The sequence below is a fragment of the Abramis brama genome, assembly GCF_963993115.1.
Source record: "Abramis brama genome assembly, chromosome: 1".
NCBI classification, from domain to species: domain Eukaryota; kingdom Metazoa; phylum Chordata; class Actinopteri; order Cypriniformes; family Leuciscidae; genus Abramis; species Abramis brama.
Genome location: NC_139963.1, coordinates 43,755,871 through 43,781,082, shown reverse-complemented (window position 1 = coordinate 43,781,082; position 25,212 = coordinate 43,755,871). Strand labels below are relative to the sequence as shown.

The 25,212-nt window shown below is 41.8% G+C and overlaps 1 protein-coding gene across 2 annotated transcripts in view; it reads left to right on the top strand.

Moving 5' to 3' along the window:
• Window positions 1-25,212, top strand: part of LOC311095299 (cytochrome P450 2K1-like) — a 66,496-nt gene that overhangs the window by 5,383 nt on the left and 35,901 nt on the right. Inside the window, exons 3-9 of one of the 2 annotated variants that reach the window (XR_014608813.1) lie at window positions 9,780-9,929; window positions 10,017-10,177; window positions 10,277-10,456; window positions 16,195-16,336; window positions 16,460-16,644; window positions 16,724-16,865; window positions 17,089-17,902. Coding sequence is in view for 1 of the 2 variants with exons in the window: in XM_084133767.1 (XP_083989893.1) it covers window positions 9,780-9,929; window positions 10,017-10,177; window positions 10,277-10,456; window positions 16,195-16,336; window positions 16,460-16,644; window positions 16,724-16,865; window positions 17,089-17,276 (1,148 nt within the window). In the remaining variant the exon portion in view is untranslated. Of the gene's footprint in view, window positions 1-9,779; window positions 9,930-10,016; window positions 10,178-10,276; window positions 10,457-16,194; window positions 16,337-16,459; window positions 16,645-16,723; window positions 16,866-17,088; window positions 18,630-25,212 lie in introns of those variants that run through there. The other variant, XM_084133767.1, reaches the window with a different exon arrangement.

The window sequence follows — 25,212 nt, the reverse complement described above, 5'->3', positions numbered from 1 at the left end:
ATATTTGTAAAACGCATTGCGGCAGTGCACAGCCATGGCGAGACGGCTCGCTCACTCATTGGCTGTTCTGCGGCAACTGCATGAGCCTATCGAGCGAGGGCTGATGCAACATCAGACCAATGAGAGTGCTTCGCGCGCTCCTCGTCACATCCCGCCGAAACGGGTGTGGCCATCCCCTATAAAAGGAGCTCGAGTAGGCTGATTCAACTGATTTTCATCTCTTCAGCGAAGCTCACGCATCGCTGGATCACGGAGAAGCAAGCGTCGTCGAGGCAAGCTTTTCAGCGGGACGAGCCCTTGAAGCCGCTGGCCTTCGCCGCCTTCTACTGCCGTACCTGCTGCGCTTTCCGGCGCTTCATATCCTTTATCTGCTCTGTTCTGTGTGTGTGTGTGCAGTGTTCCCCGAACACTCACCCCTAAAAGAGCCGCGTCTTTTTCAAGATGCCATCCTGTGGCTCGTGCCGAGCCCCGCTCACCGAGGGAGACCGCCATGTTATTTGCGTCTCCTGTCTGGGCGAAGATCACGCAGCGCTCGCGCTCGCTGACGGCGGCTGCCCTCACTGCGAGTTTTTGCCGATGGTGACTCTGCGGACTCGCCTGGCACAGTTCTCCGAGCCTGCGCCCCCCGCCGCGGTGCCGCGCCGTAAGAAGCGCCGCTCGCAGCGGGCCCCGGAACCCACCTCTTCCCGACAAAGCTCGCCGGCTCGCCCGCCAGCTTCACCGGCTTCCCCCGAAGCACTTCCTGATGCTCAGCGCCCGCAGTCTGCCGCCGCTTCATCTGAGGAAGTTGTTTCTGAAGTCGAGTCGGTCGAAAAGGATTCCTGCTCTCTGCTAGCTTCAGGCAGTGAAGACTGGGCGAGCTCTGCGGATCTCACGCCTCCTGCCCGAAAGCCGTCGGCTAGAGCTAGCATCGAGAGGGAGCTCATGCGAGTACTCGCGTTGGCCGCGGCGAGCCTCGGCCTCGAGTGGTCTGCACCGGAACTCCCCTCGCGCACCCGGCTTGATGGTAGCTTCCTCCCTGGTGAGCGCACTTCTCCTGTGTCTAAGCCCGCTCCGTTTCTTCCTGAGCTTCATGAAGAAGTGGCGAAGGCCTGGAACGCTCCCTTTTCTGCACGAACACGTTCGTCTGTATCCCCAGCATTTTCCTCCCTGGATAATGCTCAGGACCGAGGCTACCTCACTCTGCCGCCGGTGGAACAGGCGATAGCAGCCCACCTTTGCCCGCCCTCTGCTGGACGGCGGACTAAGCCTGCGCTGCCGTCAAAAGCCTGCCGCATGACGTCGTCGATGCTCGCGCGGATCTTCTCCGCCGCTGGGCAGGCGGCATCGGCTCTCCACACCATGGCCACGCTTCAGGTTTTCCAAGGCGATCTCCTCCGCAAACTGGACGAGATAGGACCTGAAGCTATCTGCATCGCGGACCTGAGAAGCGCGTCGGATCTTTCCCTCCGCGCTACCAAGGCTGCAGCACAAGCCATGGGACGCTGTATGGCTTCCGCTACCGTAGCCGAGAGGCATTTGTGGCTGACGCTCACGGAGATGGCTGATGCAGAGCGCAACGCGTTCCTCGACGCCCCGCTATCCTCCGCTGGCCTTTTTGGATCTTCTCTCTCCGAGCTCGTGGAGAGATTTTCCGAAGCCCAAAAAGCGTCACAGGCGTTCAAGCACTTCCTGCCGAAGCGCCCCAGTTCTGCAGCGGGCCGTGAGAAACAGGCCCCTCGGAGCTCACAGCCTCAGCCCCCGCCTTCGGCCGCCCCCTCACAGCGACAGCAGCGCAGCTCACGCCCTCGCTCTCGCTCTACTAGCCGCCGCCCCACTCACCGCGGGCCGCGACCAAGGGTTGTGTTGAAGCCGGAAGCCCCAAAGAAATCCTAGCACGCCTAGGAAAGCGCAGGTGTGTAAGCCCCGTTGCGACCGGGCCCTCACCAAAGCGCACCGCTGTCTCAGTCCCAGGAATTGCGACTGCTTCAGCGTTCTCAGCAGAGCACAAGCCCGCACAGCTGCCCGCTTGCCTGCACACAAAAGCCGTTTTTACGGCTACCCAGATAAATCCCGAAAAGAGTGTATTTTCTGGTGTCCCGGCCATGGCCGATGGTGCTATAAATGTAGTGTTGATGCCCACTTCTCTGTGCCCATCTCTACACACAAGCACAGCCCTGCACACAGGGCCCGTACTCATAAGATCGACGCAGTTCGATCGCGCCCCAAACATAGTCAAAGTGCCCACTTCCCAGTGCCCACAAACACTATGTCTGGCAAGCCACAGGCTCCCTGTAAAAACGGGACCTGTGCGCGCCCGCTCTGTTCAAGCAGACAGCGCGGCCAAAGCAGTAAACGTGCCCGGTCCCCGCCCACGTTCACTTGTAGGCTGCATGAGACCTTCTCAGACCTCCCCCGCTCAGATAAACACTGTAGCGCGGTCGAGGATGAGCGTTTTGCCCGCTGTATTACGCGCGCTCCCCGCCTCAAATGTCTCAGGCGTAACGCCTATGCTAGCGCACCCCGAAGCGCCGCCGTCGCACAGCGAACAGAGCGCGCTTCGCATCCAACCCCTAGCCGGCCATGCAGACGCATGGGCCGCGCTTCCAGGGGTTTCGGACTGGGTGCTAGACATTATAAAGAGAGGCTTCTCGCTACAGTTTTGTCGACGCCCTCCACGCTTCACAGCGCGCGTCGAAACTACGGTGAATTCAGAAGTAGCACACCTACTTCGCGCCGAAATATCAAAACTGTTGAGCAAAGGGGCGATACAACATGTATCCCAAGCTCAAAGCGAAGGGGGGCTATACAGCAGATACTTCCTAGTCCCCAAAAAGGACGGTGGTATCAGACCCATACTAGATCTAAGACGACTAAACAGAGCTTTAGTGAAACGCAGTTTCAAAATGCTCACGACCAGCAAAATCCTCGCGCACATTCGCCGAGAAGACTGGTTTATGTCGATAGATCTAAAGGACGCGTATTTTCAAATACAGATAGCGTCACGCCACAGGCGATTCTTGAGATTCGCCTTCGAGGGTCGGGCATACCAGTATACAGTCCTGCCATTCGGCTTGTCCCTGGCACCCCGTACATTTACGAAGTGCATGGACGCAGCGCTCGCTCCCCTCAGACTCAGGGGCATGCGAGTGCTGAACTATTTGGACGACTGGCTGATCATAGCTCAATCACGATCTCAGCTCGTGGAGCACAGAACCATGTTACTCGATCACCTCGAGAATCTTGGTATCATGATCAATTGGACGAAGAGCTCCCTGAACCCCAGCCAAACTATATCGTTTCTGGGCATCGTTCTGGACTCTCGTTCTATGACGGCGCAGCTGTCGCAACAGCGCGCGCTGCGCATACAGCACGCAGCGAGGTCCTTCCGCTGCGGAGCGATTATCCCGCTCAAACGTTTTCAGAGGATGCTGGGCCTCATGGCCTCAGCATCATCAGTTCTCCAGCTGGGCCTGCTTCGCATGCGCCCTCTGCAGTTCTGGTTGAAAGCGCGAGTGCCACGCGGAGCGTGGGCACTCAGCCGATTGCGCCTCAAAGTCGATCAAGACTGCGCAGCAGCCCTGAGACCATGGGCGGCGGGCGATTGGTACCGTTCAGGTGTAAGCCTGGGGACTTCCTCGAGAGTGAAAGTGGTGTCTACGGACGCATCCACCTCGGGATGGGGAGCGCTGCTCGAGGGCAGGCCGTTCTTTGGCCTTTGGTCAGAACGAGAAAAGCTCCAGCATATCAACTGCCTGGAAATGCTAGCAGTTCACAACGCGCTGACGCGCTTTTGTCCCCACATCAAGGACCAACACGTCGTAGTCCGCTCGGACAACACGGCCGTGGTGTCCTACATAAATCGCCAGGGCGGTCTCGGATCCAGTTCCCTTTTCAGGCTGGCCGAGCGCCTCCTAATATGGGCTCAGCGCAACCTGCGCTCGCTGAGAGCGGTGCATGTGCCCGGGACACTCAACCTGGGTCCAGACAGGCTGTCCAGGAACAACGTTCCCACGGGCGAATGGTCTCTACACCCACAAACAGTCCGGCTGTTGTGGCAGAGATTCGGCAGGGCGGAGGTGGACCTATTCGCGTCCCCAGAAAACGCTCATTGCCCCGTGTTCTTTTCGAAGAACGACAGCGCACTGTCCCACAAGTGGCCGCACTGCCCGCTATACGCGTTTCCCCCAGTCTCCCTCCTACCTCAGGTGCTGGAGCGAGTCAGGGAAGTGAAATGCCCAGTACTGCTTATAGCACCGTTCTGGGACAACCAAGCCTGGTTTCCAGTCCTGATGCAGTTAGCAGACTCCGCTCCATGGCCAGTGCCATTGAGGAGAGATCTCCTCTCGCAGGCCAGGGGCTCGATTTGGCACCCACACCCAGAGCTGTGGTCCCTTCATGCGTGGACGCTCAACGGTTACCCGTTAGTCTCACGGATGGAGTGCTGAACACCATCACTCAGGCTAGAGCGCCTTCCACCAGGCGGCTTTATGCCTCGAAGTGGTCGGTTTTCTCCAGCTGGTGTACAGCTCGGGGCCTGTCACCCCTCGATTGTGAGGTGACGGAGGTTCTCTCCTTCCTACAAGAGCTGTTGGACAAGGGCAGATCCCCTTCCACGCTCAAAGTCTATGTGGCGGCTATCGCAGCGTGCTCGACAGCAACGCCAGGCCAGTCACTGGGAAGGAACGATTTAGTCATCCGCTTCCTCAGGGGAGCTAGGAGGCTGAATCCCCCCAGACCTCCCTCAGTCCCGGTGTGGGACCTTTCTACGGTCTTGGCAGCCATGAAAGGTCCCCCCTTTGAGCCTATCCAATCTGTCAGCCTCAAACATCTGTCTTTCAAAACGGTGTTTTTGATGGCCCTCGCTTCGGTGAAGCGCATAGGCGATCTGCACGCGCTCTCTGTGAGTCCAACGTGCTTGGAGTTTGGGCCCAATGACTCCAAAGTCATACTCAAACCTAGGCACGGCTACGTGCCGAAATCCCTCAACACTCCGTTTAGGGCTCAGGTTATTTCCCTGTCTGCCCTGCCGGGATCAAACGAGGAAGGGGACTCGAGCTGTCTTTGCCCCGTTAGGGCTTTAAGAGCTTATGTGTCCCGCTCCGCTGCCTTCAGACAGACGGAGCAGCTCTTTGTCTCGTTCAGTGGACGTTCCAAGGGAACGGCTGTTTCGAAACAGAGCCTGTCCAGGTGGGTGGTTGACGCCATAACAATGGCTTATACCACCAAGGGCCTTCAGTGCCCCTTGGGCATTAGAGCGCATTCCACGAGAGGCGTTGCCTCATCGTGGGCCTGGTCTAGCGGGATTTCCTTACAGGAAATATGTACGGCGGCGGGCTGGGCCTCGCCGTCTACATTCATAAGGTTCTACAACCTAGAAGTTCCCGCCCTGCAGGCCAGGTTGTTTTCGGTTTAGCCGAATCAGCTGTCTAACCAGGACACTGATTTCGCAGGCGCACAGCGCCACCGAAGACTTCACCGCACTTGCAAGCCAAGTATTTTCGGTGTATTCGAGTCAGCTGTCTAAACACGGCACTGATATCGTAGACGCACAGCGCCGCCGAAGTTTTCTGGGCAGAATTGTGTAAGACCCATGTTTTTCCCACATTAGCCAGGCTCCCTCCTGCCTATGTGATGTTATATCGCGTCTAGAACGCACCTATTTGGGCGAAAGTGTGTAAGTCCCACATTTCCCACATCAGCCAGGCTCTCCCTGCCTATGTGACGCTGTATCGCGCTTAAGGGCGCATCCATTTGGGCGAAATTACGTAAGACCCACATTTCCCACATTAGCCAGGCCTCCCCCTGCCTATGTGATGTTATATCGCGTCTTAGGACGCAGCTATCTGAGGGTGGTTGTCCCCCCCCCCCCCCCCCCCCTCCCCCCCCCCCTCCCTCCCTCCCTCCCTCCCTCCCTCCCTCCCTCCCTCCCTCCAGACTCTCCGAAGTCTACCGGGTGATTATGCACTGTATACCTGGACTAGCTTCCAGTGGTCGGTGTTTTCTCATCCCAGCACGCACGGCGTCTTACAAGTGGTTCCCGCAGCGTTCTACGAACGCAGTACGAGAGAACTCTCGTAAGAGAACGTACTCGGTTACTAACGTAACCTCGGTTCTCTCTAGAAGAGGGAACGAGTACTGCGTTCCCTGCCGTGCGCGCGGTTCGCTCTGGTTCGCTTCGGCGATGAAAACCAGTTGAATCAGCCTACTCGAGCTCCTTTTATAGGGGATGGCCACACCCGTTTCGGCGGGATGTGACGAGGAGCGCGCGAAGCACTCTCATTGGTCTGATGTTGCATCAGCCCTCGCTCGATAGGCTCATGCAGTTGCCGCAGAACAGCCAATGAGTGAGCGAGCCGTCTCGCCATGGCTGTGCACTGCCGCAATGCGTTTTACAAATATGAAAATTAAGGATAATTTTGCTTCAGTATTTCGTGAAAAGAGACTTTTCCCGCAGCGTTCTACGAACGCAGTACTCGTTCCCTCTTCTAGAGAGAACCGAGGTTACGTTAGTAACCGAGTACGTTTTATAACTTACAGTTTATTACTGTTAAAATACATTTTGTGGGTGTGTCTTTTTTATCTTACACAGTTAACCCTTTCAACCCCTCAGGGAAATCCACACTACGAGTAAAAAGTAGCGATGCAGTGAGATAATTAAGGGAATATGTAAGTGATTGTAAGCAGAATCACTGAAGAAAAGAGAAACACAAGAACAGAAAATAGAGGAACACAATAACTACGACTGACTTCCAGCCATTACACATTATTACACTTTTTATTAACCAGTATGACTTTATTTCTGTCATACAGAAGTTGTTATTGAGATGTTTAATTGAAAATGTTTGGTTTGAAGTTACCGTTATAGAGATCAGTGCTTGCTTTAGTTGGGATGCTGATGCTAAAACGTTAGTTTTTTTTTTGCTGCTTGAGCTGTGTTTTTACAAGTCACACTTGCGCACACACAGTTTATGAATGACTGCAGTTATAATGATTATGATGACAAAATCATCATATTGCCTGTTCATTCACTAAGGAATTCATTCTCACTTATTCAGAGTTTAATCCTCAATCAAAAGTGTTGCATTACCACCACTGTGAAAACGCAGCAATAAGATACAATGACTCTTTTTTTTAACACATGATGCATAGCCAGAGAAACAGAGCTACACTGTGTTTTAGAAACACTGAGATATCACAATTTAGCACATGAATCTCAACAATGGTGGCAATATTTCTTTATTATTATTATTATTATTATTATTCATGCAGCAGTGCATGCTGGGAGTTTTATATTATCCTGGAACCCAGCATGCATTGCGACATGAAACTTTTCACCATTGTTGAGATTCATACGCTGATTGTTGATATCTGTGTGGGTCTCAGTCAAGCAGGAGTAAAATAAAATTGAATGCACTATATGATTACAATATTCTTCAGAAGACCTGATTACAGAAATATTGATTTCATTTTGTAGATTCACAGATATATGCTAAATATGAGATAACTATAATTTCAATGACTATATACAGGAAAAATCTGAAAATCAGGCATGTCCAGGATGATTGTGACATCATCACAAAAAAAAATAAAAACACCTGATCATCTTCCTCTTGACTTTTTCGTGCCATAACAAATGTGTTTTATAAACTCACCGTTACAGCAGTCAGAGGGAGATGAATGGTAAGAAGTCCAGGGACAAGAGACCAACTAAAGCAAATACTGATCTCAATCATGGTGACAACAAATTTTATTAATAACTAAATCTCTGTTAATTCTCAACAAGAACTTTTGTACATGTATGAAAGAAATAATCGTAAACTGGTTTGTAAACTGGTTTCACACTCAGTGTGGCTGGAAGTCAGTTGTAGTTTTTGTGTTTCTCTTTTTTCTGTTCTTTTTTCTCTGTCCTTCAGTGATTCTGCTTATCAGTGTTCATCAGTTTCTCAATTCACTCACTTCTTTTCATTCAAGTGGACTATATTAGTGAACTAATGTAGAGAATAGTGAATGAGGGTATAGGGTGTGATTGGGAAAACAGCCTCTGAGTGTCGACTTTGAGCACTGTTAATTCACAGTATATTCCTGTAGGCTACTTTTATTTTCTACGGTATATTACTGTTTTAATGGAAAATGGTATAATATTGTCAGAATTTTACAGCAAGGGTTAACAGTGTAGACCTCTTGGTATAATTTTCTGGCGGAGATAATCGCTCAAAGTAACTGCATGAAAAAGTTATGAAATTTGGCACACAAATAGAGGACAGTCTGAACTGTCACCATAGCAAGTTTGGTGTCTCAAACTCAATCCCTCTTGCGCCACCAACTGTCCAAATTTGCACTCATGTTTATGTTAATAACATTTGAACCATAAGGGCTAGAAACAAAATATATATTTTTTCTTCTGATTCCTTGGCCCAAGACGATTTGATCTCTATGACGTCATGAAAATATTTGGCACAATTTTGGCGCAGTGCCTCCTAGTGGTATGAAAGTAGATATGTAAATATGAAGTCGATATAAAAAATTGCTATTTTTGCTTATAACTTCTGACCTCTTTGGCCAAAAATCTCTTTAGATTAGGTGTAGCATGAATCCCAATTTTCCCAGCATACCGTAAAACTGCAAATAATAGCCCGGGCTTTTATTTTCCCAAATTGCCGAACTGAACCGGCTTGTATTTGAGACAGGCTCCTATATGAGACAGGCCTTTAATTTAGTGTTGAGATATATTAATACCTAAAAAGATTTAGTGTTGAGATGTTGTTCATTGAGTGTAGGCCTAGAGATAAAGATCCAAATAGCATAGGCTGATAGACGGATAGCATGACAGTAGGAGGTTACCAAATCTGTGTTTGTGTTTAACAGATCAGTTAATGTCAGAATTAGCCAACTATACTTTTAGAAGATTAAATACAACCCGAAACTAAAAAACAGACCGGGCTTCTATTTGAGACCGGCATTTATTTATCCAAACCTGTAGCCACACCAGGCGTGTAAAAGAGACAGGCGTCTATTTGGGACTCGGCTATTATTTGAGGTTTTACGGTATTCCAAAAAATGCTAATAACTTTTGATTGCATTAGCCCATTGTAATGAATTCAGACCCAATGATTCCGTGGGTCATGCCGGGAACATAAATACCACTTTGGCCATATTTGGCCAAACTTCCTGTCTGCCATTTAGATTTTTTCTTTTTCAAAACCTACTTTTTCAAACTCTTCTTAGACAGTTTTTCTGATTTCCTCTACATTCAGATCTTCAGATTGTGCCAACAAAAAGCTATGGATTTTGTGTCGATAGACAAAACCGTTTTCATATAACGCATCAACAAATTTGATGGCATGATGCCAAAATTACTCAAAACGACAAAACGACTGTATCTCTGCAATGCTTTGGCATTTTGACACCAACCTTTGCATGTGTTATTGCCACCTTATTCTGACCACACCACAATAATTTAGTCACAGCACCACCTATTGGTCAAAAGAGATAAACCATTAAATCAAATGATTTTACTTGTGATTTTTCAGCCATTTTGCCTAAAATGGTCTTAATATGTCTTTAATTGCTCATTGTTGCAGTTGGTCTGATGCTCCCAGCCATGTTGTCATGACTTACTGTGTTCATTGTGCTTGGCCCTGATAATTGCCTCTTTGCAGCTATATTCTGCTTATTGTTACTCTACTGCCATTGGAGTTTAGTGCAGCCAAATGCATTAAGAAAATGTCTGATTGGGAATTTCCCAAACTTTCTAATTTCTAGACTTGTGAACAGTTGGTTCTTTCTGTGTTGATCAGGAATCATCTTTTCCAATGGAGAGAACTGGAGAGAGATGCGACGCTTCGCTCTCAGCAACCTGCGGGACTTCGGGATGGGCAAGAGAGGAAGTGAAGAGAAAATCATAGAGGAAATTCAGTATCTGAAAGGAGAGTTTGATAAGTTTGAAGGTACAAGCTGAAACACATTTATGGACATCTGCAATCATGCTTTTAGTTTAAAGGATCCATTGAGAGACATTTGTTTGCTCTTCACAGGGAAACCCTTCAACACAACACAGCCTGTGAACTACGCTGTGTCAAACATCATCTCATCTATTGTGTACGGCAGCAGATTCGAATACACAGACCCTCAATTCACAGAAATGGTCAACAGGGCAAATGAAAATGTTCGAGTTAGTGGATCGGCTTCTATAATGGTATGGAAGTATGTTTTACTGTATGTTTTTGGTGACTTATTTAAAAAAAAAACTAATTAATACATGCATTTTTTTTTTTTTCTCTGTGTGTACTTGTAGCTTTATAATATATTTCCGTGGTTGGGTCCATTCCTCAAAAGCAAAAGGATTATTGTAAGAAATGTGTTGAAAACTAGAGCAGAAATGACGAGGTTGATCACTGGACTGCTGGAGACTCTGAATCCACACGACAGCAGAGGGTTTGTCGACTCCTTTCTCATCCGCAAACAGAGCGAAGAGGTACAGTAATCACCTTGTTCCATAGAAATAAAGCAGGAACTAAAAAGTAATCATCAGCTTGTTTATAAAACTAATTTAAAAATAAACTATAAAACTAATTATAGTTTATAAAACTAATTAAAAAATAATGATTGAAAGGGGGGGTGAAACACTCAGTTTCAGTCAATCTCATGTTAATCTTGAGTACCTATAGAGTAGTACTGCATCCTTCATATCTCCAAAAAGTCTTTAGTTTTATTATATTTATAAAAGAAAGATAGGCTGTACCGAGTCTTTCCGGAAAAAAACGAGCGGCTGGAGGCGTGCCGTGTGGGCGTGGCTTACGCGCCGATAGCTGACAACACACAGACATTTGAAGCAGTTTGTCTATGAGTTTTACTCACCGCCTGCGGTTCCAACGCACGACCGTGAACCTTTATCGTTGGGACTGCTAAATCCGGCGTCGAACTGGGCCTTGTTGTTTATAAAACAATCATCGTCGAAATGCAGGGAACAAACAAAGTCCTGTGAGTGCAGCGAGCACAGCGCTTTGATGGTGTACTGCTTTCGCTCTCTCTCGCTCTGGTCTACGGGTGCGCGCGCGCCCTTCCGGGAGAAGAGCCCTTATACGCCGCCTTCACACTGGCAGTTGAAACCAGCTCCGTAATACGCAATACGCCCCCAGCGGACGTCGTACTACACCGTTGAAAAGCGTCGGAAGCGAGTAGACCAAAAATGGCGGAGAGATTAACGGTTGATTTTGTCAGTGTCAGAATGTACAATTCTGTATGATCTCTCTGTTGAGGGGATAAGAGACAGGCTGCTGCGTGGAAGAAAGTTCCCCAGGACGTTAGCTAAATGTGATATAGTGGTATAGGGCTTTTAATTGTATTAACTGCCCTAATAACGTTAGAAAATCATGAAAATAAAAAAATGACATGACAACTTATCGTTATAAAATCATTATTTATTTTATTAAAAGTTAAGAATTCAGGTTTGTTTATCAGTACCATAGCAACGCTAACTTCCGCTGTAATTGTCGGATAGGAACCGTCCGTAGCCTTTCGCAAGAGTTAAATTTTTTGAACGCATCCGGATGACCAACGGACATGATTTTTTTCGCACCGCACTCGTTCGGACCCGCTTCGGACCCATTCGCATGCGGTCTGCGAATCTCCATAGGAAATGAATGACTTCCGGTCGTTTTGTAGCCGTATCGGAGCTGATTTCAACTGCCAGTGTGAAGGCGGCGTTAGGACCATATGGGATTCATAAATTTTGGGGCATCTCGCCCGGGGGGCGGGATTACGTCCTGCGTCACATCTCTCATGCGGGTTCTCGTCGACCAGGGTCAGCGCGCACCATAGCGCACACAGGCAGGCACAGAACTAGCTAGCGAACCTAGGTCTTAAATCTAATAAGTTATGTTTTTTACAACACGTTTTTTGATGGAAAAGTGATGTTTAATTTCCATAGTCTTTGTTTAGTGAACGAAAGCGAAATCAGGAATTGCGGTCTTTCAGTTTGTTTATCGTTACCTAGCTACCAAGGGTTTAAGTTGTACAAGATGTGCTGTAGCCTTAATTACAATGGCCAAGTCGTGTTTCATATTAACAGATGAATAGGCTTCGCTCAGTTTATTAAATACATCCAACCTGAAATGTCTCTTACAAACTATGAAGGGACAATGAATCAGTACACTGACATGGCAATGCTAGACAGATAGCCTACTTTGTTTGCACAGTCCTACCGTGATTTTGTCACTCTTCTCTCCACTCCTAGACCTACGTCTGGTGACAGCGGGGAAACTTTTACCTCGATAAAGTTAGGCCTACTTATTATATTGCAGAAAAGAAAAGTAAACTTCCAGTAAACTCCAGTTAACCAGTTCATGTTTCTTCTTTAGGTGATTCAAGCAGTAACGACTAATTAGACTCAATACTGCTAACAGGTGGAATTATGAAATAGAAACAGGCCTTAATGCAAGATTTTAATCATGTCAATACACAATAAATAGAACATTTAATTAATAAATTAATCAATAAGTCAGGACAGCCCATTCATGCAGGTAGTGAAATAGTTAAATCAAATACAAATACACAGTAAAAAAAAAGGTTGTTAACCTTAACCCGTTATCAAGTCAATTAAAAAATATATTTCATGGTGTGCATGGTGTGTTAATTGTTTGTGTATGGTGTGTATGTTTTTTTTTTTTTTTTTTTTTTTTTGTAATGCAATGTTTTCAACATAGGGAAATATATACAGCATTTGTCAAATTTCCCCTTAACCCCCCCACCCCCAATCCCTTACCAACAACACATGGATCAGCATTACCCAGCCAGCACAGCCATGTGGGGCCCAAATGGGTTTGACCTGGGCTATCTAACTGGGACCCAGCCAGTTTTGTCCTCGGTTTCCATGTAGGCCCCACATGGGTTTGCCCAGATGAAATGAACACTGCTTAGTGTGCACACTACAGGCTGTTTAATGTAACACTTAATCAGTGTTGGAGGTAATGAGATAATTAAGTGATTGAATAATGATAGTGCATTATTGATGAACACCTGTTGTTAACAAGCAGAATCACTGAATGAAAGAGAAACACAAGAACTACTTCCAGCCACTGCCTTGGATGAAATCAACTGAAGATAAAATACATTACATCTCTCAAGATCTGATTAAACAGCTCCACAGCATTACCAGCTTCACTTATTAGTAACCAGACTGACTTTATTTCTGTCAGACATCTACAGAAGTTCTTAGTGAGAATTAACAGAGGTTTAGATGTTGATTACTTATTTGAAAGTAATAGTTTGATTTGATGTTACCATTGTGGCGATCAGTGTGTGCTTTAGTCAGGCTGTTGACTTTTTAACATTAGTTTTTCTCTGGCAGCTGTGTCTGTTTGTTATGGCGAGAACAGCAAGAGAAAATATAATCAGATGCTGTAAGCTGATTGATGATAAGAGTATAATCATCATGAGGTAGCTTAACTCGCTGATATTTTGTGTAAGGTTTGTACGGGTAGTATGTCATTCATTTTGTTTTATTGTTTTGATTCTACAGCAAGAGATCTAGCACAGTTAAATCAGAACATCAAATTATTTTTAAAACCCAATTTACACATGTTGGACTACTGACAGATCTACTTGCACACAGACATCAAGAATCAGCATATGAATCTCAACAATGGTGACATGCTTCATAGTGCAATGCATTCTGAGTGCATCATACGAAACTTATCCATAGCTCCCAGAATGCATTGCACCATGAAGCATGTCACCATTGTTGAGATTCATATGCTGAATCTTGATGTCTGTGTGCGAATAAATCTCACAGGAGCCCAAAATATGTAAATGGTGTGTTAAAAATCATTTGACGTTTTGATTAAATTCTATTATTCTCTTGCTGTAGAATCACAACAATAAAACAAAATGAATAACATACTATCCATATAAACCTCACACATAATCAATGAGCTAAGCCACTACATGATGATTATTATACTCTTATCATCAATCAGCTTACAGCATCTGATTATATTTTCTCTTGCTGTTCACGCCATAACAAACAGACACAGCTGCCAGAGAAAAACTAATGTTAAAAAGTCAAGAGCCTGACTAAAGCACACACGGATCGCCACAGTGGTAACATCAAATCAAACTATTACTTTCAAATAAGTAATCAACATCTAAACCTCTTCTTAATACTTTTCTGTAGACGTCTGACAGAAATAAAGTCAGTCTGGTTAGTAATAAGTGAAGCTGGTAATGCTGTTTGTGGAGCTGTTTAATCAGATCTTGAGAGATGTAATGTATTTTATCTTCAGTTGATTTCATCCAAGGTTGTGGCTGGAAGTAGTTATTGTGTTTCTCTTTGCTTCAGTGATTCTGCTTGTTAACAGCAGGTGTTCATCAATGATGCACAATCATTATTCAATCACTTAATAATCTCATTACCTCCAACACTGATTCAGTGTTACATTAAACAGCCTGTACTGTGCACACTAAGCAGTGTTCATTTCATCTGGGCAAACCCATGTGGGGCCTACATGGAAACCGAGGACAAAACTGGCTGGGTCCCAGTTAGATAGCCCAGGTCAAACCCATTTGGGCCCCACATGGCTGTGCTGGCTGGGTAGTCAGCAGAGTACAAATACATGTGTGAAGTAATCATACAAAATAAACACACACAAAAAAAGAAAGAAACAAAAAAAGAAAGAAACAAAAAAAAGAAAGAAAAAGAAACACCTATTTACAAAGCAACTCTTGTTTGTATGTCTGTTGATTGTTTTAAGAGTGATGGTGCGCAGCCACCCTGGTTCTGCTTCACTATGTCTTGTGACTGCCCTGTGAATGAGTCTGGTTCTTCAGCGTTGTGGTCAAACTGGAGGTCTGGGGGGTTCAAAGCCAGGTGTCATGACAGCTCTCTCTTTTCCCTACAGGTGTCAGGAGTATGATGGCTTACCGTGAGCATAGTTTGTAAGAGACATTTCAGGTTGGATGTATTTAATAAACTGAGCCAAGCCTATTCATCTGTTAATATGAAACGCGACTTGGCCATTGTAATTAAGGCTACAGCACATCTTGTACAACTTAAACCCTTGGTAGCTAGGTAACGATAAACAAACTGAAAGACCGCAATTCCTGATTTCGCTTTCGTTCACTAAACAAAGACTATGGAAATTAAACATCACTTTTCCATCAAAAAACGTGTTGTAAAAAACATAACTTATTAGATTTAAGACCTAGGTTCGCTAGCTAGTTCTGTGCCTGCCTGTGTGCGCTATGGTGCGCGCTGACCCTGGTCGACGAGAACCCGCATGAGAGATGTGACGCAGGACGTAACCCCGCCCCCCGGGCGAGATGCCCCAAAATTTATGAATCCCAGGACCATATAAGGAAATTCCGCCCCATCTGACGTCACACAGGCCCATGCTCGAAAAAAGCTTTCCGAAACTTGTGACAAACCGGAAGGAGTATTTTTGGTACAGAAATACTCCATCAAACGTACAACTTAATTTTTTAAACTTTGTCGATGTTTAGCATGGGAATCCAACTCTTTAACAGTGTAAAAAACTCAGTATGCATGAAATAGAATTTCACCCCCCCTTGAACTTAGTTATTAAATTAAAATGAAATATGAATATATTTGGGAACACTACAATAAGATTTTTTTTTTTTTTTTTTTTTCATTAGTTAACTACATTATTTATCATAAACTAACAATGAAAAATACTTCTAAAGCATTTAATTAATTGTATGTGATGTTATTTTCCATAACTTTGTTAATTCACTTTGTTAAAATTAAAAGATATCTGCTAATATTATTTAATAGACCCAAGTTAACATGAACTAAACATGAACTAACAATTAACAGTTGTATTGTTATTAACTAACATTAAAAAAGATGAATAATTAGCGTAACAAAGGTATTGCTCACTGTTAGTTAATGTTAATGCTAACTAATGACACCTTATTGTAAGGTGTTACAGATTGGCAGTTCTATTAGTATCTCTTGACTTTTTAAATTCTTGTTGTATCATGGTAAACGTTCAGAAATGGTCTGGGGGAATATATCTCAATATCCTTTTGGTTCTTAAACTACACCTAAATGAATTTCAATGTTTCAGTTTTCTAATTTATTTAGTTTTTAATGTATTTTGAATGTATTATAATCAATGAAGAACTTTGTCATATGTTTTCCTTAGTATTTTATAAAAAGTATAAATTTGGACTTTGTGGATTTGTACTTGTCAGCAATCCAGCAAGAAGGACACACACTTTCACCAGGAGAATCTTCTTGTGTCAGTGGGAAATCTATTTGGTGCTGGTACTGACACAACAGGAACGACTCTGCGCTGGGGTTTGATGCTCATGGCCAAATACCCTCATATACAGGGTAAAAACACAATCATTTAAAGTGTTTGTTCCCAAGCTGATGTTTATTTGTGAAGATTTTTTTTTTTTTTACATCAGCTGAATTCATTTCATTCGTAAAACACAAAAATATGCCATAATGCAGATCGAGTTCATGAGGAGATTGACCGGGTGATCGTTGGACGTCAGCCAGTGGTGGACGACAGGAAGAACTTACCATATACAGATGCAGTGATTCATGAAACCCAGAGACTGGCCAACATAGTGCCCATGAATCTCCCTCATAAGACCAGCTGTGATGTTCACTTCAATGGATACTTCATCAAGAAGGTCAGTGAGAAGAATAAATATGTAGGCCTAGAAAAGATACTATGTGCATCTTGAACATTGTCTTTTCTCTATTTTCTAGGGTACCACTGTAGTTCCTCTGCTGACGTCTGTTTTGAAGGATCCAAGCGAATGGGAGAAACCGAACAGCTTTTACCCAGAACACTTCCTAGATGAGAAGGGCCAGTTTGTCAAGAGAGATGCTTTCATGCCCTTTTCTGCAGGTATACGCTCCACTCTAAACACCCAGTGTTTTGAAGAAATAAACATTTAATTTGGAATTAAAAACAGTAATTAAATCTCTCTCTCTCTCTCTCTCTCTCTCTCTCTCTCTCTCTCTCTCTCTCTCTCTCTCTCTCTCTCTCTCTCTCTTTTTCTCTCTCTCTCTTTTTCTCTCTCTCTCTCTCTCTCTTTCTCTCTCTCTCTCTCTCTCTCTCTCTCTCTCAGGCCGAAGGGTTTGTTTGGGAGAGAGTTTGGCCAGGATGGAGCTCTTCCTGTTCTTCACTTCCCTCCTTCAGAGCTACCGCTTCACAACTCCACCTGGAGTGTCTGGAGATGATCTGGATCTCAAAGGAATAGTCGGAATCACGTTGAATCCGTCCCCACACAAGCTGTGTGCATTCAGACGCTCCTGATCCAAGAAAATATCATCAGTCCTTACAAGAAAACACATAAATTTCACCATTTCAGTATGAGTTAGACAATCTCTGCACGTGTAAATAATGAGCAATTTGTCAAACCACATTTGACTTTTCAGACTATAAAACATCTCAAAACAAAACTTTAATAGGAATGAAACATTTAGTTGATTATAAAAGAATATTGTTACTGATTGTTTGGAGAAATAAAAAACATTTTTTATGTCATAATTGACATTTTATCACATAATTTCATCTTTTAATGTCATGATTATTACATTTATACAATGTGCGCAGTCTTTTACTTTGTGAAAGACTAACAATTAACTATTGAAATGTTTAGCATACTAGACTTCACTCTTCATCTTTACAAGGTGTTTGCCTTATTTGATGTCTGTCCATTAATTAATTCACTATTATTGTGCTGTAAATTGTGGTTTGCTGTTTTATCCTGCACATTATGGCATTTTCTGAAAACTCCCACAAATTTCACTTCACAAGTAAAATATGTTTTAAGGCAAACGTGGCAAATAACAAACACTTAAGGCAAATAACTGGTGGCTATGAATCATTTAAGGTCTAATACCGACTACCGGAAACCCTTTGGCTTCCATTCAAACGCAGTGTAGATTTAAAAATCACGGTTTCCCCATTATGGTTTAATCACGGAAGCTACACCAGTTACCTTTGCCAAGAGATATCAATTTATTATGTATCATGTGTCAGACAGAGAGAAACAGGCATATAAGAATAAGGCTACATGAGAGGTCTTCTTCCAGATTTCTCCGTTCCCCATTTCTTTATCTTCTCATCCCATCATTCTAGATGTAAATGGTTTCTCTGGCTTTATGCTTCTCTGCCATTAAGTTTCTCTGCCCTCATGCCTCTGTTTCTTTGCCTCATGCCTTTGTTTCTCTGAGGTGTGTAATATAAATTTTTATTCCAGCCAGCATAAAACCATACATGGTGTGGAAATATTTACTCTAGCCAGCTTAAAACCATACATGGTGTTAAAGAAACTGCAAGTTGCATATCATCTTCTTCCTTACTGCTGAAGAACGAGGTCAAAATGACATTTGCAGAAAGGACAGTTTGTTCTTTCTAAATACAGATAAGCTCGCTTGCACTAAGAGCAAAGGTGTTGCATTGGAAAATATATACTCAATTGTTTTTAATGACATATGTGTGTAAGTGTGTGCATATAAAGAGGTGTTAGAATAAGTGTGATAAGTTTTCTGTATATAAGCTGGGTAAAAAGGAGAAGTCAGCACGCTTCTCATATCAGACTCTGACTGATGTGTGAACAGCCTTTCTTGCAAGAAATAAAGATCTTTATAACTTTTGAAATTTCCAGCTGTCTTCCAATTATTGGTTAAAGTCTAGAAAGAATTTCCACGACAGGTGGTACAGTAAGGTTGAGCTTATATACATTACAGAGCAGCTTCCTTTTAAGGTAACAAACTATGTTGCTTGAGCTTTAAAAATGGAACGTATATGTCATACGAACACATGGCACAATTCACTTCCATATTAAGAAACTATCTTTGTTGTTTACATCTACATCAGTTGAAAACATGTTACATTGTACACACCCTCTACAAAATATAGCTCATCCACCTTTCTCATGTGACATGATCTTCACATGGTTCCATTCTATAGTCTCCTCATGCACTCAACACAGACACAACTCTGGCTTGACAAAATACATTATGAAATTATGAATAAAGAAAAGTAATACAGATACATAACATTAAACAGTACATTTTTAGTCTTCAGTCGCTCCACTGGAACTACGACCGTAAGTTCCACACCGTCACTCCACCAGTGGCCATCTAATGAAGCAATAGTGAGAAAAGGAAAAGCAGACCAAAGAAAGACATGATAACAAAACAAAATAAAGATACAATAGAACCATAAGGAAAACAAAAAAAAAAGGAAAACACAAAACAAACAAATAACCCCACCATGTTATGTCCCCGAATAATATGTGTATTTTAACGTCTATGTGTAAGCATTTAAAATGAACCCCAATCATCTTAGAAAAGAAAAACGAATAATTCTTCTGCCGGTGCCTTGACTCGTTAAGTACTTAACTCCTCAAGTTCCCGGCCAAAACAACAAACCAAAACAAACGTTGATGTTAAAAAGATCCTATCCCTTGGGGTTGAAAAACGAGTGTTTATTGTTTGTGGAGTTGTGTTTTGTAAGTAGTGTAGAATCTTTTATTTCACTCCTTATGTCCCATTCTCAGTTCTATCCAGTTGTCATCAAAGGAGCATTTCTAAAGTTATCTTTAGTTTTAAATAATAAATTAATTTATTCCCTGTTACCCAGACTTCTTTTGAATAAGCAAAAACAAAGTCTTCATCTTTAAACACCACCACCATCTAATGATCTGAAATGTGAAAACTATGATAGAAATTAATTCAACATCATACAGCCATCACATATTCAGGATCTAAAACTTTTAGACATTTTATAAGGCAACTAACAATAAATTGACAATCTTTGTTTTACTCTCCACATCATTAATGACAATTACACTGAAAAAAATGTGGAGTGACATTTACTTAAAAAAAGCTAGGCAACTTTTTCCACACAGAAAGTGCTTGTAATCTTTACTCGGGCTATTTCAATTAGTAATTAATTGTAAAAGTAATTAAATTGAACAAATTATAATTGAGCAATAATTAATCAAATTAATTCCTTAAAAGTTAACCATTTAAAATGAGTAAAATTTACAAAATATCTTTTATTGCCAACATTGAAGACACCTGGTGTTAACAAGCAGAATCACTGAAGGAGAAACCCGTAATTAAAGTCACCATTGTGGAGATCAGTGTGTGTTTTAGTTGGGCTCTTGACCCTTAAATTATTAACTTTAAGTTTCATTTGGCTGCTGTACATGAGTTATAACAGCCAGATGAACAAAAAGAAAAGGTGATCTGATGGTGTTGATTGTGTTTTAACATAATCATTATTTCACAATCATTTGACCTGAATCACTGAACTCATATAGAGTCCAATTCATGAGTTAGGTGAACTATATTAATTATAGCAGCATTATATTTATAGCCTGTTCAATGAAATCCAAAAATCAATTAAATAAAAAAAAAAAAATATATATATATACACTTTTTATAGGCACACACACACACACATCAAGATTTTGCGTATGAATCTCAGCAATGGTGACAAACAGATCACCTCTGATCATAAGCTCATTATTTATTCATGCAGCAATGCATGATGGGAGCCATGAATGAGTTTTGATTGGTGGCACCCAGAATGCACTGCAACATGCTTTATAAATGTCACCATTGTTGAGATTCACAGGCTGATTATTGATGTCTGTGTGTCTCTTTTTTTTGTAAAAGAGAAACTTTTTGGAAATTATTTTTGTTTACATTGTAAAAGTTACAAATATTCTGCTGTACAAGGACAGTGCTGCTATTATTAATATAATTAATATAACTAAATTGGACTCTATATGAGTTCAGTGATTCAGGTCTAATGATTGTGAAATAATGATTATGTTAAAACACAACCAACACCATCAGATCACCTTTTCTATTTGTTCATCTGGCTGTTATAACTCATGTACAGCAGCCAAACGAAACTTAAAGTTAATAATTTAACTTAAGGGTCAAGAGCCCAACTAAAACACACACTGATCTCCACAATGGTGACTTTAATTATGGTTTTCTCCTTCAGTGATTCTGCTTGTTAACACCAGGTGTCTTCAATGTTGGCAATAAAAGATATTTTGTAAATTTTACTCATTTTAAATGGTTAACTTTTAAGGAATTAATTTGATTAATTATTACTCAATTATAATTTGTTCAATTTAATTACTTTTACAATTAATTACTAATTGAAATAGCCAGAGTAAAGATTACAAGCACTTTCTGTGTGGAAAAAGTTGCCTAGCTTTTTTTAAGTAAATGTCACTCCATATTTTTTTCAGTGTACCCTCATGGTCTCAGCTAGTTCTTGAAAACTCTTCCCATCAGCTCTTTTGTATATAATTTCCTTTCCTCAGGGTGTTGTCCCCTGGCATAGTTACATCAAGTTATGACACTTGTCACAATGAAATACAAACCATTCAAGGAATGTGGTCTCTGGTGATCAGGCATTGGAGAGCTCACTTTTTTGGAGGGCAAACTGCTGTAACCCTCAATGATGCTGTTGGCCTAACAAACATCTGCTCAACCATACCCATCTCACATCTAACACCTCCCTTCAGGGTAGGTGCCCAGTGGCGGTGACCCCCCTCCCTTAGGTTGTCCTCCGTTGGCCAAAAGAGGATCTTACCCGTCTCTGAGAAATCACCCCATTTACACTGGTAACCGCTCCTTCCCATTAGGAAATTTTAACAGGTATTTTCCAAAGCTCAGGAAAGTGCATTCAAGAGCCATCAGAGTCATTTGGAATGCCCAACAGTGTAAACATAGAGACAAATTAATGATAGTATTTAATCACTAGAATCCATCAGACATCTTCAAACATCAACATAGCAATGCTGAGATTATACTCAGTGAATTTAGTTATTACAACCATTAATTCAGTGTAATGTTCTGTTACATCAATAACCGGAACCAATCAATAACTGGAACCATCAGTCCTGTACATGGTGAAGACAAAGATGAGACAAAGAAGTTACTGGTCATGGAATAAACAAATAAAAATGGTCACTTCTATCATTTAAGGTAGAATATCATCAAAACATTTAACTCCCAATTGCATATATTATTATTTATTAAAAATCTCTGTCTATAATTTCCAACTGAGACGCTGTGCTCATTCTAGATAGCTTGTTACTTATGACACAGGCTCAAATGACAAAATCTAAATGACTTTGAATAAGAGGAAGACTCTGAGAGAATGTCAAGACTGCCTCAGAGTAATTCTGCATTTTCAATACTTTTATCATTTTTTCCTACTCACTTTTTACTCTGACTTAATCAGAAATAATATGTATTTCAAATAAACATCTTTGTTTATATTTGTCATTTTTCCTTATATATTTTCCAACTCACATTCTTATGGAGTCATTATCTATAATTTTCATCAGCTTGCACTTGTCAATTAACTATACAAATATTATCATAGATCTTTCCTCAAAGTAATTCCTTAACTTCATGTTATGTCTTGTTCTTCTTCAGACAAAACTTAAATTTTGTAATGTTAAACAATGATCAACTTTCAAACTCACATTAACACCAGAAATCTGTTAAAAAGCTTAGCTTGTTTCTGTTTTTCTCTTCAAATACAGCAAAGATAATGTTTTGCTATATACAATTACCTTTGTGTATACTAGAGAAGCAACAGGCTTTCTATTTATATCTTTCTGTGTGTGTGTGTGTGTGTGTGTGTGTGTGTGTGTGTGTGTGTGTGTGTGTGTGTGTGTGTGTGTGTGTGTGTGTGTGTGTGTGTGTGTCTAAAGGAGGGTATAGATTCCAAAGGAAGGGCTGCTTCACTCTCCCTTCTCATTCGATGAACAACATTAACCCTTATATTTTCATTTATCTTTTTAATTTCTTTTTTCAGTTTAACTCAGATCAGTTTCTTTTTTTTTTTTTTTTTTTATCTCAGATTAATTTCTTTGAATTTTCTTTTTCCTCTAAGCTTTCTCAGAATAGTATCCTCAAATATTTGAACAGCTTTACGGTCAAAATCAAAATGCCTGCCTGCGATCCTAGCTAGTTACAACGGCACCTTCATACTTGTATGACTCCAGTGTGTTAATGTTTTAGAGCTTATTTTAACCCTTTCTCTGAGGGGCTCGCCACTCTTAACCACTCCTGTCATCAAGTATCGCTGCCTTTTCATACTTGTATTACTCCAGCGTGTTAATGTTTTAGAGACTATTTTTACCCCTTTGGAACTCACCACACTTAACTGCTCCTGTCTAACAAGTATCCTATCAAATTTTCTAGCTTAACCGTCTTACAGCTAATTTCCCAAATTTTTGACTAGATAGTCTTTTTTCTAAAAAAGATCGGTAACACTTTATAATAACGTTCAGTTGTAAGTCATTTATAAGTGGTTAGTTAATGATTAACTAATCATTTAAAAAACATTCATAAATGATTAGCAAGTGATATACTAACATTTTATGTATGTTTTGTAAATTCCGTTACAAGTCATTTACAAGTGATTAGTAAATGATTAACTAATCATTTACAAAACATGACTATGCGTTCATAAATGATTAATAAGTGATATGTTCATTATTTTATGTATGTTTTGTATATTCAGTTTTAAGTCATTTACAATTGATTAGTTAGTGATTGACTAATCATTTACAAAACATGAATATATGCGGTTCATAAATGTTTAATAAATTACGTTATTTTTTTCGTATGTATGTAGCAATTAGAGGGTGCAGAAAGTGTTGTAAATGCCTTGTATACACATACAGATCATTTGTAACAGGTAAGTAACAATGTTCAACACAATGATGTGTAAACGCATGAATAAATCATTTACAACACTTTCTGCATCCCCTAATCTAAAGTGTAAACTATTCATCACTGGTAAATGTGTTACACATCATTCATAGATTACCACTTCAAGAATCAAAAAGGCATAAGATCAACGAATCGTTTCTACGAATGATGTGTAACACATTTACCAGTGATGAATAGTTTACACTTTAGATTAGGGGATGCAGAAAGTGTTGTAAATGATTTATTCATGCGTTTACACATCATTGTGTTGAACACTGTAGTGTGTAGTGTAGTGTGCAGTGTAGTGTGTAGTGCAGTGTAAGTGCTGACTGGTGAGGGTATAGACAGCTGTCTTCTGTAGTGTGTAGTGTAGTGTGTACTGCAGTGTAAGTGCTGACTGGTGAGGGTATAGACAGCTGTCTTCTGTAGTGACTTACAACTGAATGACTTAAATGACTTACAACTGAACGTTATTATAAAGTGTTACCAAAAGATCTATCTCTATCCCAGCATATCAAATACTTTAGAGGTTTACTTTTCAGAGGAACTTAAATTAGCCAAATTAAATTTAATGACTTAATTTAATTCCAATTTTACCATGTCTGACACATGTTTCTTGGCAACACAACTGGTAATTTAAATAGCACAGTTCTTTTTAAGAAGTTTCAGTCTATGTTTAATCATCAGGCAGACTTAGAATTTTTTAGAATAAAATAAGGTCTTACCTGGAATGATTAAAATTGATCCTGAAAATATCGATCCTGTTCGTGACGCCAATTGTAGATTTAAAAATCACGGTTTCCCCATTATGGTTTAATCACGGAAGCTACACCAGTTACCTTTGCCAAGAGATATCAATTTATTATGTATCATGTGTCAGACAGAGAGAAACAGGCATATAAGAATAAGGCTACATGAGAGGTCTTCTTCCAGATTTCTCCGTTCCCCATTTCTTTATCTTATCATCCCATCATTCTAGATGTAAATGGTTTCTCTGGCTTTATGCTTCTCTGCCATTAAAGGTCCCGTATTATGCCCCTTTTCACAAGATCTCTATAAGTCTCTGATGTCCCCAGAGTGTGTACGTGAAGTTTCAGCTCAAAATACCCAACAGATCATTTTTTACAGCATGTTTAAATTGTCATTTTTTGGGGCTCAGAAAAACGTTTTAGTGTGTGCCCTTTAAATGCAAATAAGCTGCTGCTGGACGACACAGGGGGCGGAGCTTCATGAGCTCGCGCTCAGTCTCTCAGGACAATTTCATCTCACGGAATGATGATAATATCAGAAACTCTCAGTAACGGTGTTCATTTCGAGTCGGACAATAATGCCTACAGAGTCAGAGTGCTGTATAGAGATGAAACAGGTATAGTTTAGTAGTTTAATTACGGTTATTATAACGTATTTGTCATCTGCTTGTATGTATCCATTATTTATTAATAGCCTACAAGTCTGCTGTTTCGGACCAGGTCCGAATGATG